The 17,255-nt window shown below is 42.0% G+C and overlaps 1 protein-coding gene across 1 annotated transcript in view; it reads left to right on the top strand.

Annotated features, from left to right (window-relative positions):
* Positions 1–17,255, top strand: part of LOC110984869 (signal peptide peptidase-like 3) — a 48,459-nt gene that overhangs the window by 28,311 nt on the left and 2,893 nt on the right. The window contains exons 6-10 of the mRNA XM_022245454.2: positions 1,515–1,627; positions 12,165–12,343; positions 12,949–13,037; positions 15,801–16,003; positions 16,390–16,499. Coding sequence (XP_022101146.1) covers positions 1,515–1,627; positions 12,165–12,343; positions 12,949–13,037; positions 15,801–16,003; positions 16,390–16,499 — 694 coding nt within the window. The remainder of the gene's footprint in view (positions 1–1,514; positions 1,628–12,164; positions 12,344–12,948; positions 13,038–15,800; positions 16,004–16,389; positions 16,500–17,255) is intronic.

The raw sequence follows: 17,255 nt of genomic DNA, 5'->3' as shown, positions 1-17,255 counted from the left end.
TCCTCTTTATAATGAGTGGGCTTTCAGTTCTGAACATTACATAAAAGTAAATTTAATCATACAAGGCTGTAATGTTTTATCATTTATTAATGATTAATCTTGTTACTTTTCTGCCATCTAGAAGCACCATTTTTTCATTGATTCTTAAGTCTAATGTGTGCTCTATCAAACTGCGGGTGCTAATAAGTATTTCCTTGAAAACTCACGTACTCATACGTGCACCATAGACTTGAAATATGCAAGTCATTGAAACTAATTTAGTAGGTAGCAGCAATGGCTGGGACTTTGATGGACATGTACAAGGTCAATGATTTCAATGTGGATAAAAATTACTTCCAAAAAGTCCACGAACACCAAAAAGGATACATTGTACCACTTGAGACCGATGGCTGCCATTTCTGCTCCCTTTGCAGTAGACCCACATTTCATTTGGTCAGTGCATGTACATGAATTAGCAGTGATACACAGGAATTCATTTCCTGAAACAATGTCCAATCTTTTGTCGAATCTCCTTCTGCATTTGTGTGCAGAAAATTACAAGCAAGCCGAGCAGATAAAAGAAGCCTCCGAAAACCACCTTGTTGCTTTTCTTCCCCCCCAAAAAAACCCCCACAGAGACACATATTGGGGTGAAATGCTTTGACATTGCCGCCTCTGTTCACCGGTGTGTCTAGACAACCCCCATGTTAATCGTCTACAGCCCACGAGATCAAGAGCCTTGCATTTCCTTCCTTGCCGATACGAGCCAACGAGCATGTTGGATAGGCCGTACTAATGATGGACTCTTGCTTGCCATCTGGACCTTGGATTTAGATAACACAACGCTTTCCTCCTATCCATTTTGTGTGAGTGTGTGTGTCAGTGTGTGCTTTTCTGCGCCATCTTACCAAGACCAGAGAAATCATGCTACTGTAGTTGAAGCAGCGGCGTGAGTTGAGCTGCGCGGTATTGAAGCCTCACGTCTCAGGGGAATGGCAGAATAAATAGTCAGTCGAATGAGAGAGTCAGGGAAAAGGCATTTAGCCTTTTAGGTTGTGAGAATCAATGGGCAATGAGATTTAAGATTACAGACAAACCAGATGACTGAAAGGTTTGGAACCTGCGGCCTTTAGGAAGTAGATTCACATTAATGAGGAATTGGTACATGCACATGAAACTACTCTCCTAATAAGGAAATTCTAGAAGGCTCTCTTGATAACAAACTTTTTTTCAAAGACCTCCAATAGACTGACCTCGATAGTACTGTGCATGCTTACCATGAGAAGGTTCTTGTTCTCCCTAGAAATGTATAAAAGAAAATAATTATTTGCAATTTTACTCGCTTTCTTTGGGAAGCACATTACAATTTTTTGGAATACATAGGATGGAAAATTTAATGCTTGCATTATACAGCGTAACTTGTCGAAGAACCGGATATCATGATTGAAAAGCAGCTTGGTGTTTTTGTTGTCTTGAAAAATCAGTTTTACTTGATATCCTCCAAATCTTGAAACGTTTTTTTTTTTTCTGAACAGGATTTCTTTTGGATGCTGTGGCCGCTTCACCTCTGCAGAAATAATGTCCTTTTGTCTTGCTGTCATGCTGGTTTTCCTCTGGGTCATGACTGGCCATTGGCTGCTCATGGATGGTAAGTCATGAATAATTAGTCATGATAGTGAGTTATGAATAATGTAAATTATGAGCTACCGGTAGATGACTGTGGCTGGCTGTTGGATGATGTGGAGGGTTTTGGCATGAATATGAATGACTTGCTGTTATCCATTTTATACAGCTTTCTTTCCTTTGGGGTTTGATGGAGAACAAGTCATGGATTTCTATGAAAGTACTAGTATGGAAATGAATCAAGAGCAGCTCTGTGGTTGAATTGGTCTGGCAGTTGAATGTTTATGGTTAACAAGTCTGGACTGTAAACTCATGAATTACAGCTGTTCCGAGATTAAGCTCTCTCTGTCCGTGGCAGTGAGTGGATGTTTGCAAAATGTAAGTTATGAAAATTCACCACATGTATTAGTGAATAGGATAATCTACAATGCTTTGAACAGTCATGTCTGGCCTTAGACATGAAAACCCATAAAATCCCATTCATAAGCATGTAAACAAAACACTAGGGAACATTATGTTTGTAACCTCATGTGCAGTGCGATATGGTCGATACTGTACTTTGGGCAGCCAATGTTAATGAGACTGTTGATTGATGTAATATGCAGTTCAAGGAACCACATCCCAGAATCTCATTCAAAATGGCATTTAATGTGTTTTAATGTGGCGATGCCAGCTGTTCGTGGGTTGTTGTGTTGGCAGTGAACCGATCTAACATTTCCAAAATTGAACATCAACCGAAAATAGCGGTTCTGTTTCAGACACAATAGCACTGCAAATTGGGCCTACGTAGACAACTTGAGTCCAAAGTTGAAGAAATGTTTTCCTTGTCCCAGAATGATTGTACCGGTATCTCCCAGTTTGCTGTCAATATGAAAATATGTGTATGAAGCAAAGTGGGAAGTTGTCGTTTGGTGATTGAAAAAGCAATATCTCCTGCTGATATCTCTTAAGTCTCTCATGTTGCTACTCAACAAAATGAACACTCCCAACCCATATGGCTCTTTTCAACCAATGAGGGGGTGCTTCTGCTCGAGGTGGACGGATACTACGCTTACAGACAATAATGCTTCATAGTTGTTGGCTCATTCATGAGTTAAGCAATGGTTCTGAAGGGGATTGAAACTGCTGTGAGACAGCCCCAAACTCAAAGCTGGCCAAACTGTTTTGACCAAATTTTCCTAATAAAGAGAATCGTCCTCACAGTATGGTTAAGGCCAGGACGCATCAGCCAAAATGGGTTCGCACTGGTTTAAACTGAACCACAAGATTTAAATGCAAGTAACCTGATAGGGTCTGCACAGTGGCATTACATACCCAGTGGCAGTGATCTTCAAGGTTCAGTCCATCCTCAGTTTCTGCTAGAAAGGGCACTTGTGCATTGAATCTTGGAGCCGTTTACTGAAACAGGTCAACAACTTGAGAGATAAGCAGCCATCTTGGTTCCAAAGCTCAACCCGCATATCTCAGTAGACACTTTTGACTCGTGTTTCTTCGCAATAACAATCAGTCGTCCGACTTTGTTCTGCCATTTTCCTATCTGTTAGCGACGTGTTGTGCCACGCAAATCAACTCACCCTTTAGGGAATCTCTGTCACATAAGTTGAATCCACACCAAATTAATGATAATGATTTTAAGTGTATTCACACCAACACGTTTCTGTTCAAAAACAAATCTAGAAAAATGAAAGAAGAGGCACACAGAGATGGTTGAATGCTGAAGAAATGAGTGGAAATAACGCCAATTGAATTCAAAGTGCCAGTGCAGGTATTGAGCCATCAAAATGATTGTCATATAAAAGCTGAGGGGGAGGGGTTTAATGTCAGACAGTGGCTTGTGCCAACTTCATGCATAATGCATTAATACCTTGTGAGGAAGTCAGGTCTAGAATCTATTCCCTTAGCTTCCCTCTTCGGAGGCATCTCCCCCCCCCTTCAAGTTCTCTGGCAGCCTTTCCATCTCCTCCACCTTTGTCCTCGTTTGTCAGGCATTTTGAGCGAGGTGGGTAATCTGACACCCTGTGCGCAGAGGCTGCTCATGGATTTTGCGAGTCTCTGCTGAAGCCCTCATTTGTAGGCATCTCTGTCGGTTGTTGGATGAGCCTTTTTAATTGAGTATTCAGGAAGATTTTTTTGTGTGCGATCTGCGAACGTTAAAAGTACGCATGTTTTTTTTTTTTAGGGGGGAGGGAGGGATGCAGTTGCAACGTACATGTAGCCAAATGAATGGCTCTGTCTGTTTTTAACCATGTACATGTATGTCATAGAGATTTCCTCCTCTTTCTCCACATTGAAGGGTTGATGAATTCCCTAGGCACTGTCAATATCGTATTTTGGCCGATACTAATATATCAGTTTTTTATATCGATATTATCTAGATCAAAATTTATTCATTTTAAGTTTCAAGTTTTTATAACTGGCGTGAATGGCTGGTAAATTGTTCAAAGGGTACACCCCTACACCGTAATGGTGTGATCCAATTCACTTGGGCGAAATGTTCTAGCGTCCGCATTGCGTACGTTGCCTACATGGGATGGGATACACGCATAGCGATTTCATTGGCACGCGGTCTAGTCTATGTACGTTTGGTTAGCAAATCTCAGTTTGGAGGATAAATTTTGTGATATTTTTGAGGCAAAGTGTATGCGAATTATTGAGTGCGAGACTGAGTTAGGTGACTGAATTTATCCTTCAAATGTCGCCGTATAAGCCGCCAGGAGTATACGCTACAGGGACATTTTTCACTCCGTTTGAGAACCAACGTAAGCCATGGCTTATCGAAAATGAAGGGTAATGTGACAATACGCTTCCATATTTTTCAATAGAGTTCGTTCCTCAGTAGCAGTATTTTCGATATATTTTTCAATATCGTTGTTCTCAAAGTTTCGATATTTTCGATATATTGATATTACCAAATAACTTACATCGGCGATATCGATATCAAGCCCATATCGATAATATTGATATATCGACAGTGCTTAGAACTCCCTGCACTTTCTGTATCTGTATCTCCCTCAGTTATTTCAAACTTCTCCCACACCACCTCCCGGTAGAAATTTTCTTGGCACAGTTTTCTAAAGGTGGCCCTGATAAGCATTAGCTGACTTGTGTGGAGGAGTGCATGTTATTATGATGACTTTGGTCAGGAGTTAAGGTTGCTATGGTAAGATGGATCCAGTATTAAAGTGCTGGTGTACGAATCGTGACAGTTGACCTTTTTCACCCATGTGACTTGATTGCACTAAATTTAACAAGACCACCACATGTGGACCGCCTTGGCCACGGTGATCGCATAATCCCATGGGCAGCTTCAACCAGGTACAAGCGCACGTGCGAATACTGCATGCTTGACTAGTTTATCTTGAATAAGTAGATGACCATCACAACACTGTGCACTCATTATTATCACAACACGTCGTGGTCCAGCACGATTGTGACATCACAGGAAAAAGGTCTATATACATGCAGATGTGAGAGGCTAAGAAACCACAAGTTTCTGTTTGTATGGCCAGCGAGCAGCCATTGAAGTACATTGCTAATACGCATCATTGAGGCAGGAATTTCTCATCTTGGCTGCATTGTGAGATTTCATCCTTTTGTGCATCTGTCCATAATGAATTGATTATATGGCAGGCGACTTTACTTAAATATTGAGGACTGCACAGTAACAAATTAATAGTATTATCAATCCTGTTGAGTATATTGCAGGTTTGCACAATGGGCAGATTCTTGACTTTTGGGGATCCCGTTGATATTATGGTGTTTATTATTCAAGAAAAATTGTGAACATCTGGTACCAGGAGGATTTCCTTAAAGGAGTAGGTACATGTACGTTGGGTGGAGAATTTAAGACAAAAGTTAATGGATGGACTCTTTGTTGCCGCTTTAGTATTCATGTGTTATTGCAAGCGACCAATCAGAGGGTCTATCTATAATTCAAGTGTTAACATAATAATCTCTCTCACACTGCTGCAATTCAGGGTGGTAATTGGATCATGATTAATACTGGTGACCAGCAGGTACGATGGGATATCGATACAGTGCAGGTAGATGTTGTGGGCGCCATCTTTAACTTGGATGTAATGGGTCAGTGCTTGTCTCACAGAGGCTGTCCTTGTGAGGCAGCAATTAAACTCTCATTTTTTTTGCGTAGCTGGGCGAACACAAAATTGATTTTGTGTACAGCATGTTCTGGGAGATCAACATATGATGTGCAATTTTGTGGTGTGCAGAAGATGTTGCCTCGGATCAACTTATTTTCTCTTCTTCTTGTCTGAAAAAAGTGGAAATACGTCATGGCTACCCCCCCAAAAAGAAATAGAACATTTTGTACAATATGGTAGTGTACCTGCATAAATCTCTGTCATCTGATTAGTGGATCATTGATCACATGTCAGTGAATTATTTATTCTGTGAATAGAAAGGAAAAAGAAGGCCTATCCAACAGTACCCGTTGAATAGAACTGCCTTCACTTGACTGGTCCCCGCCCCCATTTCATGCATACATGTGTCTCATTTCCAGTAAGAAAGAGGAAAATAATATCAGTCTAACATTGCACAGTATGCCAGTTGGCAGTGCTTCAAACACAAATCTGTTTGGCAAAATAACGGGCGTCAATACTTGAGGGCGACATAGTTGCTCTCCTAACAGAAGAGGATTTGTGCAGGTACTGTATAAAACAAGTAATGAATATTTATGAGTGCAATAGTAACTATATTTTCATTAGGTGACAGATGAAAATTTCCTTTGCTTCATGGAATCGAGCATTTCATCTGTCAACTCGTGAAATCATTCTTTACCACTTCACTCCTAAACATTGGTTATTTTACATGTACAGTCGAACTATGTCAAGAAGAGCACTGTTAATACAAGATTCTGCTTATAACAAGGACATTTTAGGTCCCAATCCTTTGTTTTTCATTGTTTTATTCCTCGTAATACAAGGTTCCTGTTATAACAAGGTAATTATCCAAGTCCAAACGACCTCTTATTAATGAGGTTTGACTGTACATGTACTCGGGTGGATTTATTTAGAATTTATTTAAATTGCTGTATGAAACCAGATATGGCTGTTTCACATTCTTGAAGTAACAAAAAAGTGTCATTCAGTGAGATATAACAGGATCCATTTCAGTCAGATTGGTCTCATGGAATGGAGTGTTCCATCCGTCACATACTAAAATCTTCTTACCGGCACCTCTGCACTCATTTCAACATTCATCGCTAGCACTTTGTTGCTGCTGTTTGCATATTGGCTAAGGTCTGCTGATTCCATAATGCATCCAGTAAACACTAATGGCTGATTAATGGGGGATCTCGGGAGCTGATGAGGCTGTTTAGCTGTTGATAATCAGCAATTAGGTATGCACTTTTTCCAAGAGGCAGTGCTCATGCCTGCAGGTGCATGTAAATAGGAGGTAGCTTTCTCATTGAAGTTATTGCTGAAATTTTTAATGTGGATCCTTTGGGGTTCTTTTCTGGGCACAGTTTGAACGGTTTTTCTTGTATGAACTCTGTTGCAGCTTTCATAGGCGAAACATTAAGAACTTAGGTTTAGCAAGCTTTCATTATGTTAAAGGGATTCTCAGGATGTGTCGGAATCTGTTGGAATCATCCTGATCATCATGAAAGATTGCTGACACTCCGTTTGAGCCAGATTCTGTGGATGTGTGGGCGGTGTTCGAGATGCGCATCATCCTTTTAACCACTGTTCCGTCAACTTTTTAATAGGATGGTTCTTTTTATAGCTTTCTCGTTCTGTTAGTCTCAGTGGACTCCTTGGTTTTCAAGGAGCAGCCTTTAATTCTTCTCCATCATGATTCCGAATCTAAGCATGATTTGACCGTGGATCCGCACCCTCACTTCAAGTTTCACTGCTTTCATTTGCAAGACAAAGCCTGGTGCCATCATATCTAAATCTCAGGGCTATCTTCCCCCCCCCCGCTGTGAACCCCAAAGCAAAAAATTCCCACCACATATTCGATCAGCAGGTGAGTAGGGCCATCTTGCAATGAGAGGGGAGAAAAACAATCCACAGAGGATTCTTGCAGAAATGTCAGGATGTCCCCAGTCGATGTAGGAAGACAGACCGGCTTACAAGTGTGATATGTCCACTGGCCAGGTTTAACCTATAATGTTGGCTGGCTTTAGAGCTCCATACCCTTACAAAGATGCCCTGCCTTCCTCGTTCTTGGACACGTTTCTGGAATGACTGACCTGCAGGTTGGAGGATGAGATAAATCATGGCAAGCTGATACTCTGTGATGAGACTTGAAATGGATTCTCACAGGTCCTTATTAGCATATAAACATGTACATGTTGGTTTCTTCTCGGTTGAGATCCTTTGGCTCTATAAAACCATACTTTTCTTGAAGCTTTATTTTCTGTTTTCCCTTTTTGTATTGATGGATTTCTTCTAACAGTCACGGTCCTGACCTTTGTAAAGGAGGAAAGCAAAAGATCAAAACTCAGTTTGGTTTGAAAATAGCCGCTGCACTCTTCAAAATATGCGTGGTTCTGTATACCAATGGGGTGATTCAGAATTACAAGCCATTACTGTGATGGTGAGGATGGTGCCCAGCCCAAGTGCAGGTCGCACACTCACGTTAAATACCTCTGCAATCAGTAGGGTGTTGTAACTTGCCAAAATGCACATGTTACATGTAGTTGAGTTTGAAGAACATGTTTTCCTCATGCATTCTTGAGTGCTGCTGAAGGTGAGGTTTATCAACATTTGGGTTGAATTGACAGATAATCCGGTTTTTCACTGAAGTAGCACAACCTCCCTGGGAAAATGAGAAAAAGAAAAAATGTTGTCAGGAGATTGAATCAGTTTCTTTAAGAGATTTCCCCAGAGGGGAAGATCCAAACTGAAGATGATTTGGGAGGCGTTGTCAAAGGGTGTGTGAGAATCCAGCAGATTGACGTCAGAGAGTTGACGGTGTGATGGGGAGGGGGGGAATGACGTCGGGCAGTTCAGTACTTAGTCAGATGAGGAGCACTTGTGTCTACACATATATACATAAATGCAGGGTCCGTAGAACTGACGGAAACATTCAGAGCATGAAGTCGTCGATCTCTCTGGCTGACACTTTGGAATGGCCAGGCCTTGATTAGCAAGATCCTGATGTGTTATGTGCACGGGTGAAGTGGCGGGTTGTAGTACCGTAATTAATCCCCCAACTGATAATGTCTTGCCACTCTGCCCACATGAGGTGTTTCGGTGAACACCTAGAACGGGCATTATTAGCAGGCCTCTTGTGAATGCTCATTTGACCAGTGGCACATCCATCGCGGAACTGTTTGCCAATTGTTGTTTTTCTAGGAATCGAAAGCACCAGCGTTCTAAGAATGGCGCACTACCTTTGGGGGGGGTACATGTAGGATTTTAATACAGAAACAAAATGAGATGACGTTGTTGACAAAAATCCCCCCCATGTAATAACCTGGACTTGCTCTTGAAATCACTCTGTGTAAGTTGCCACATGTATTGATTTCATTTGGCACTAACAAAATACTTATAAAAATGCACATGTTAATCTAAACTTTCTAAAAATTTAAACAAAAAAGAAGAAATATGACTAACACCAGCAGTATTAAGTACGAGAAAGCATTTTTTCTGCTCTGGACGAAATGAAAACTGCAGTTTTTCTTGGCTGAGCCTTCCACCTCAACGCTGGCCTCATTTTGCATGTCTGTGCAAATATACATGTATGGATAGGGCCAGCAGGCGACACTGGCCAAATGGGAACATACATCTCCTGTAAGTTTAATGTACATGTATTCTGCCCTGTGTGATGAAGACGTGACATTAGGACTAGCAATAAAGAACAAGATTGGAGGGCGACAGAAGAGCAAAAGTGCCCCGACTGCCTACAAGGTCTTTTTGGAAGAGAGAAGGGAAGCAATCCGTTGTCCTGGTAACAGGAGGACAGCCGGGGAGTTGATGACATTGGAGATGCGTGCCTGGACTGGATAATCGTGCACCAGTATGCCAGTTTTGAGTTGTATTTTGTTTTTCATTGGGTAGCGAGTGGACCTGATTGTCGCCACTCTGTACTCTAGGGCCCTTAGCAATGTGCAGGCTGATGCATAAAGACTTGGGCATTGACATGTGGGTATCTCTAATCAAACCATGCATTTGTTTTACCTGCACAGTTTTAGCCCCAAGAAATTCAAGAAAATTCCAATCACTCTCCTTTTTTCCCCTCAGTTTCCAGAAATTTTTAAATATTGAAAAATTTTGAAGTTTGTACAGTGGAATGCCGCTATAACGAACATGCGGGGGTCCACGCTGAAAAACTCCCTGGCGGGGAGATACTTGTACCTGAAGCAGTCCTGGCTCACTCACTGTATCACTTTCGTCATCTTTGAGGGACAGACATGATCTAAGTTGCCCTAAATTGTCCTGTAAATGTGTCATCCAAGGACTGATTTACTGATATCGGTATGTGCCTTATGGCACAAATATGCTGCCTATTGTGTGCACTGTTTCTTTTGTACCCGTATCAAAGGGAGTAACAAATAGATGAATATTAAATTTTGAAGCGTGTGCTGTGATGACGGCTGGCTTGCATATTAACAGTTCAATGATGGTGGGTCCTGACCATGCCAACTGGCTGCAGATACACGTACTATGGATCAGATGACGGCGAATGAAGCGTGGCTTATTGAAGTTGTGCCAAGCAAGGTGGGCAGCGTTCAGAGGCTTCGAAAAGCATTATCAACAATGGGTGGTTTTGTTTTGCGATGAACATTGTTCAAAGAATCTATGCTATCCATTAAAACACAAAAAATATTGGAAGTAAAACCCCTAACCCATCTGAAACAACTAAAAAAAACTAAAATTAGATTTTGGGTTAAATTTCAAAAGGGTGTCAGTAGCCATATTGTTTCTGTCCTGAACTATACAATACCATACAGATTGTTTGTACTCACTAGGCTTTGAGTCCCTTTGTACATGCATATACGGGATGCTAGACAGTCAGAAATCAATACTATGTACAATGCAATCAGAACAGAAAATTGACAGTATTAAAGTTTGGTTGAACAATGGGCGTTGTTATTTCTAGAATTAAATGTAGGGCAAGCAAGCAAAGAGAATAGAGTTTATGATGAATGTACACATGTTACATATGTAACATTGTTGGTTTGAAAGGAAGTACATGTGCACTGTATGTCCAATTTAACAAGCATGCTTAGACATAATTAAAGTCAGCTTTAACCAGGATTGGGATTGAAATGAGGTTTTGCCACAGTTGAAGAGAAAAAGAACCATAAAGATACTCCTTTCCAAAATATGATGGTTGTTCATTTTGCACTGTTTTAAAAATTTCTGACCACATATTCCGTCATCTTCGAAGTATCTTGTGGGTATGCCTGTCAGTGGATAAGCTTTCACCCTAGAGAGGTCATGGAAAACAGTGTGTCAACTTCCCAACAAAGGCCTGTCACTGGATCACAGAGGCTGTCTCGGATTGGATGGAAGCGGTGTTTTCATTGTGGCTTCCCTGCCAGAGCGGTTCACCAACTTGCCAGACAAAAGCAGCTCATAACTTGCGGAGCAGATTGATAAGCGCCTGCTTTGAACTGGCCCAACTACTTTGTGTATCGACAGTCTGCCATAATAGTCAGGGAAAAGGGAGAGTTGTTTTGATCTGGCACTGTTTTTCGTGTGTACGTAACTGTCAAACATTAATGAACCCCTCAGCTGTGGTGTTACAGCGTGCATGACTGTGACTCAGAGGGGTTGAAGATTGGTGTGATAGCGTGCAACATGTGTAGGGTTTATATCCTTGGGTTGTGAGATGACATGCCAAAGGAAGGGCTGTTATTTCATTAAGGCAGGGTCTTTAGACAGAGCAGCCATGTAGCCGTATATGTCTGGGTGCATCACACGTTGATGGTGGAAGGGGGTATGCAGGAGAAAGGAAGTCGTGGTACCGGTATTTTTAGACATCTTACGCTTGATAATGAGTATGGTCAGACAGGACGTGTGCAGTGGGAGTATATGTTGCACTGCATTGTGGGACCTTTGGCAAAGAAATGCGCACATAATCCCTTAGGGAAGCTTTCCGTTCATGAGTCAGTGCATGAAAAGGAAACAGATTTCAAATGATAAAGGAAGTTTAAAGTAATAAAGCGTAGTTTCCCCAACTCGGAATTGGTTTCTCATGGTTCCGTGTATTGTGACCCTTGCACTGGTATACAGTTTTCAAGAATCAGTTGGCTGTGGCTGGGAACAACATGCATTGTCTGTGGGAAGTGGCTAAAGCCGCTAGCCAGTGGCTATGTCTAACTGCAGCCCTAACTGTCAGGCAGGGCCTTGCACACTCTCAAACAGACATTGGCTTATGGGTTAAACAGATCATGTAGTATATGATATGTGGCTGCTTCTAAATTACTGGGCTGTGGCTTAAAAACACATGCATCTAGAGAAGCATGAAGCCGCTAGGTTATTCGCACGGGGCCTGTGACTAACCCCACACCCCTTGAGTGCATGAAGACTTACACTGAAACTTGAGGATTTTACATAATCTGTTTCCATTTTTCATTGTTTATGCAGCGCTAGCCATGGGACTGTGCGTGACAATGATAGCGTTCGTCCGCCTGCCCAGCCTCAAAGTCTCCACATTACTGCTCACCGGTCTACTCATCTACGACGTCTTTTGGGTGTTCTTCTCCACGTACATATTCAATGCCAACGTCATGGTCAAAGTGGCCATGAGGCCCGCCAACAACCCTGTAAGCTTTTGTTTACCCCGAGTTTCTTGTTTTGTCGGTATCCCTTGTAGCTTTTGCACTTTCTGTTATACACCGTTGGCCTTGGGCCAGATTGTTATTACGCATGTTGGATCAAAAGGGTATTGTCATACAACAGACATCACAGACCTAAAGTATCAATAGTTTCAGTTTTAGTGGCATTCATTGTCAGTGGCCAGAGAGTAAGTGGCATCACTTTCTTGCTTCAAGGTTTCACTTCTCTGTTCAAAGATCTTTTCCGTGACCTTGTGACTTTGTCCACTAGTAAGTTTCCCAGGGGGCAGCAGAACCATGCAATTCCTTCACTTATGTGACAAAACACAGTAAAAGGGCCAGTAACTTACCGCCATGTTCATCGTATCTTCCTGATGGAAGTTCTGTAAAATGGCACCTTGCAATGTTAAATTCATGGCAATCGCTGCGTTCTGTCTCTGAAAAATCCCACAAGATTATATCTTGATGATAATGGAGGCTTTTTCGGCAGATGGGTACCTTAGCCATTGCGAGAAAGGCTTTACAACTGCTGTGGAAATACTGTTCATTTGGGGGACCTGTCTTTCACCATCTGCTGGTTTTTCTTGTTTCAGATCGGTGTGGTTGCCCGAAAGCTCAACATGCCGGCCGTCGTCAAGGAAGCCCCTCAGCTCTCCTTGCCTGGCAAACTCATTTTCCCCAGGTGAGTCGACCAGTCATAGACACCCAGCCATAAAAGTCATCATTAATCAATAATTTGACAAGGCAACGAAGCATTTACTCAGTAACCAGTTGTTGAACTCGCCAGCTTCTACTAAATGGCGTTCACATATTGGACAATGGTTTAAACTATTTATAAAGGGTTTGCATGGCTGCCATCTTGCAGGCCGGCGCTTTTCTGCACAAAGGAGGTTTCCCTGTGGAACAAAAGAACTGCCCCAGAAGATAGCTACCATGCAAAGCCTCTATTGCTGGCAATGAACAAGATTCAGAAGTGTATACACATGAGTGCATATTTCAGGAAGCTATTGAACTATTGAGGAGAAATGAAATGCATTTTGTCAGGACCTACGTGTGCAGCGTATCCAGTAGGTGACTGGCCAGCCTTGGCCCCGGTTGTGAACTTTGCTCATACAGTCTACGTGTATATCTCTCCAACCTCATCCTCAGTGATTATTGTATTTCCAGCCTGGCTTTCAGAAGCAACCCTTGGAAAGGAAATGAGAGGAAACTTGTTTCCTATATCCTGATTCAATACAGCAACTGCAAGGAAAAGATATTTACATCATGCATTTGGTATTGATAATTTCAACATATATTACATGTTTTCACACCTGCGGCAAATTGTTACATCCATTTTCCCTCTAAACAAATCCCTCCTTTACCATTTTGATCACAGTAATGTAAAATGTGATGAGATCAGCACATTGGCTGGATGAGATTTTAAGATCTATTTGGAAAAAAATGTGTTTTCTTTGTACTAATGCGTCACACTGTAAAGAAGTGTCTTGGGTTTGATTCCTGACACAACACGCAAAAAGACTTGACAGTCCTGAATACTCCAGTTTAACAATGTAACTTTTCTCCCATCCAAGAGAGATAAGATTAAAGAAATTAAAAGCAAGACTGTATTAGCAGAAATGAAAGAGAAATGTAATCCTGATTGAATATGTCCTGCAGGGACAGAGGACTAAATAATTCCCTCATTTCTGAAACCAGACTTGGTTTACATGTAGGTGTCCACTCCTTGATTGGTGCTGGGTGGTTAATATGGGTAGTTGCAACCCTCCAATCTTCATAATTGTGATACGATTTTCTTCCATGGCCTGGTCAATGATGAAACCTCCCTAGAGGCCTGTCGATAATTAAGCCCACACTAGCAGGGTGTGATTCTAGACACTTTATTTTTGCCCGCGTCAGTTGGAAATAATTTTTGAGTGCGATGGTGTTCCAAGGTGTCAGTCCTGCGTTTGACAAGGCTGTCTTGGGCCACCATGCTTCAGTGCTCTACACAAATTTGCCTGAGATAAGTGCTTTCAGCATCCTTAGATCTAACATTGTGGAAAACTGAATTTGTGGGTACGAGTTCAAATGCATGTCAGACAGTAGCATGAACTGGCTTGAAAATTCTTAGGAGCCACCCAGGGGTGAACACATTTTATCCAAGGGGGCGCTGAAAGCAAATTTACTGTGGCTTGGTACATTGGCTGTGAATATTACAGAATTTCAAACTGGGGCACTGGGGGGGGGAGGGGCACAGACTGCTGCTGGAGGGGGCATGTGCCTGGCATCCTCCCCCCTCTCGTTTAAGGTACACCGCTGATTTTTTAGCACAGGTACATAGACAAATTGATCCTTCACATTCTGAATGTTTAAGATGTGAAATACTGGCGAGTGGGTTGTTCACTCATGCACATGTTTGTGTAACTTCAGAAAACTGGACTTTGAGTCGGCCCCTCCTTTAGCATATTGAAAGCTCATGGTACAAAATTGTGTGCTGGAATACTCTCTGTATTTGCTGACTTCCCTGGTACTTGGCTGTAGTCCAAACTTGCTGGAACACATGTAGACCCAAGTTTAGGGGGCACCCTTTCTGTTGAGGCACCACATTGTGGTTAGCAACTGTATGTTGTACATTATTAACCAAATGGTGGGGATATTTCCATGTGAAATAACTGATTTCTGTATGAAATAGTAAAATGGTCACTGCTTGTGCTATGTACGGTTGTCGCATACCGTGCCAATCCAACATTTGTGGTCTTTGCCTAGGAAAGAGGTAGACGTAAGTTGGATCATGCAGATTTTAGTAGTGAGAGCATCCAACATGCACGTAGCTTTAGGGCTAAGTCAATTCGAATATTTCACTATTTGAATATTTGACCTTCAATTCAATCGAATATTCGGTCATTCCAGCCGGCAGATTGTTGAGGTACAAACCATCTACAAATTCAGTTGCAATAAAGCACACAATTGTACATTATGATCACTGTAATAGCTTCTCACGTCTAAGAGTATCACCAGCTACAATTCAGCAAGATTTAAGAGACAAATAATACTTCTTTTCCTGTTGAAAATGTATATTTCTTTAAATTTTTTTTAATGAATAATGTACTTTTTAAATCGTTGTAAGGTTTCTGACACTTTTCATTTGAATCTGCTTGATACAAGCCTCCATAGTGCAATTTTTCACATTTAGAACAAAAGAAAATTCTCCCCTTCTTTTCATGAATTTTGCATTCGAATATTCAAATTCGAAAAATACATGTAGTATTCGAATATTTCATAATAGATCAAATATTCAGATATTCGGCCCAGCCTTACATAGCATCATACACGATTCTGAGATAAACAATGCCAGTTACTGTCATACGGTCATCCAACTTGTCTTGATTCACCCACCATTCTTTAATTGTTCACTCATCTGAGCATGCTCCCCTCTCTCTTTCTCTCTCTCATTCTTCTCCAGCAACACCCAGAGTTCTGGCCACTTTTCCATGCTGGGCCTCGGCGATATTGTCATGCCGGGCCTCCTGCTGTGCTTCGTCATGCGCTACGACAACTACAAGCGGCAGGTGGGGGAGGGCAACCAGTCGGCCCCCGTCATCTCCCCCAGCGGGTTTACCCAGAGGGTGACCTACTTCCACTGCTCCCTCATCGGTTATTTTGTTGGTGAGTGAAATCATAATCTTCCAGCAGGCCTGACCCGACTCAGGAGAAATGTCTCAGAAGTTGGTCGAGTTGCAGCGCCTTCAAACAAACCTTGTGCACATATAAATCATTTGTAAACCATTTATGATTTCATGGACACATTGTCCATTTTGGGGTTAATGGAGTTGTTTGCCAACAAGAAGAGCTGAGCATGACCTTTCTAATGGACATGAAAAGCAACGTAATGAGCAAAATGTTTGTAGGCCTCATTTTGTGGGATCAGGTCTTGTATTAGAAAACACCTCTTGTGAATTGACTTGTGATTGACTTCACTAAAACAGAATATACCTACACTCCATCAAAACACATCCTGACTGTGTTTGTTTGTTTGTTTGTTTGTTTTGCAGGTTTGCTGACGGCGACCGTATCCTCTGAGGTCTACAAGGCAGCCCAGCCTGCCCTGCTCTACCTGGTGCCCTTCACCCTCCTGCCTCTGCTCCTCATGGCCTATCTCAAGGTACTCAAACCATCCTCTCGCAATCCAGAAGAGGCAAATTTATATCTGCAGCTGGAACGGTGTTTGGGGGGGAGAGATTTTGTCAAGGGAATCAAAACAATCTGGCAATCAACCCATTTAGGACGAAGAATTGCTATGGAATAAGGTCTAAGAATGGACCCCCCCTTAATTGAAACTATAATCACACTGGTTTATTGTTCCTCTAAAAAGCAATGCATTTGTAAATAGGATGCTAGTTACAGCACACCTCATTGTACATTTATCAACTTACATGGACTAGAATCTTGTAATGATGTACATGTATGGGGGGGGAACCCTTTGGCCCTCTGGTAAGGGTTTTTCGTTTCATGGATTCAAATCCAATAGAGAGTTACATTTGGTGTCCTTAGGCATGTCACTTTACCCTTACTTGCTGCTTTCCACCCAGGGGGTAGAAATGGATACCTGAGAGGACGGTGATAGTCTTAAGCTGTATCCACCTTGAGCGGAAGCACCCCTCACTCAGTAAACAGAGCCCTGTTGGTGGGGAATGTTCAGATTGTTGGTAGCGATGCACTTGTAACGCATGCATTTCATAGTCCTCTGTGAACCAGCCAAATGCAGCGTTGCTAGGAAAATGGCACCCTCTCCTGGTCCAGCATGGGGCTCATACTCCCCAGGGAGCAGAGATGGGGTTAGAAATGAAGATGGGCCAGATGATAATGATGATGTCAGCACATTGATACTTGATGATGTGAAATCAGCTTGTAGTTGTAA

This window comes from Acanthaster planci, linkage group LG09 (genome assembly GCF_054643075.1).
Source record: "Acanthaster planci isolate LZ-2023a linkage group LG09, COTS_SCS, whole genome shotgun sequence".
Classification (NCBI taxonomy): domain Eukaryota; kingdom Metazoa; phylum Echinodermata; class Asteroidea; order Valvatida; family Acanthasteridae; genus Acanthaster; species Acanthaster planci.
This window is presented reverse-complemented; position numbering and strand designations above follow the sequence as displayed.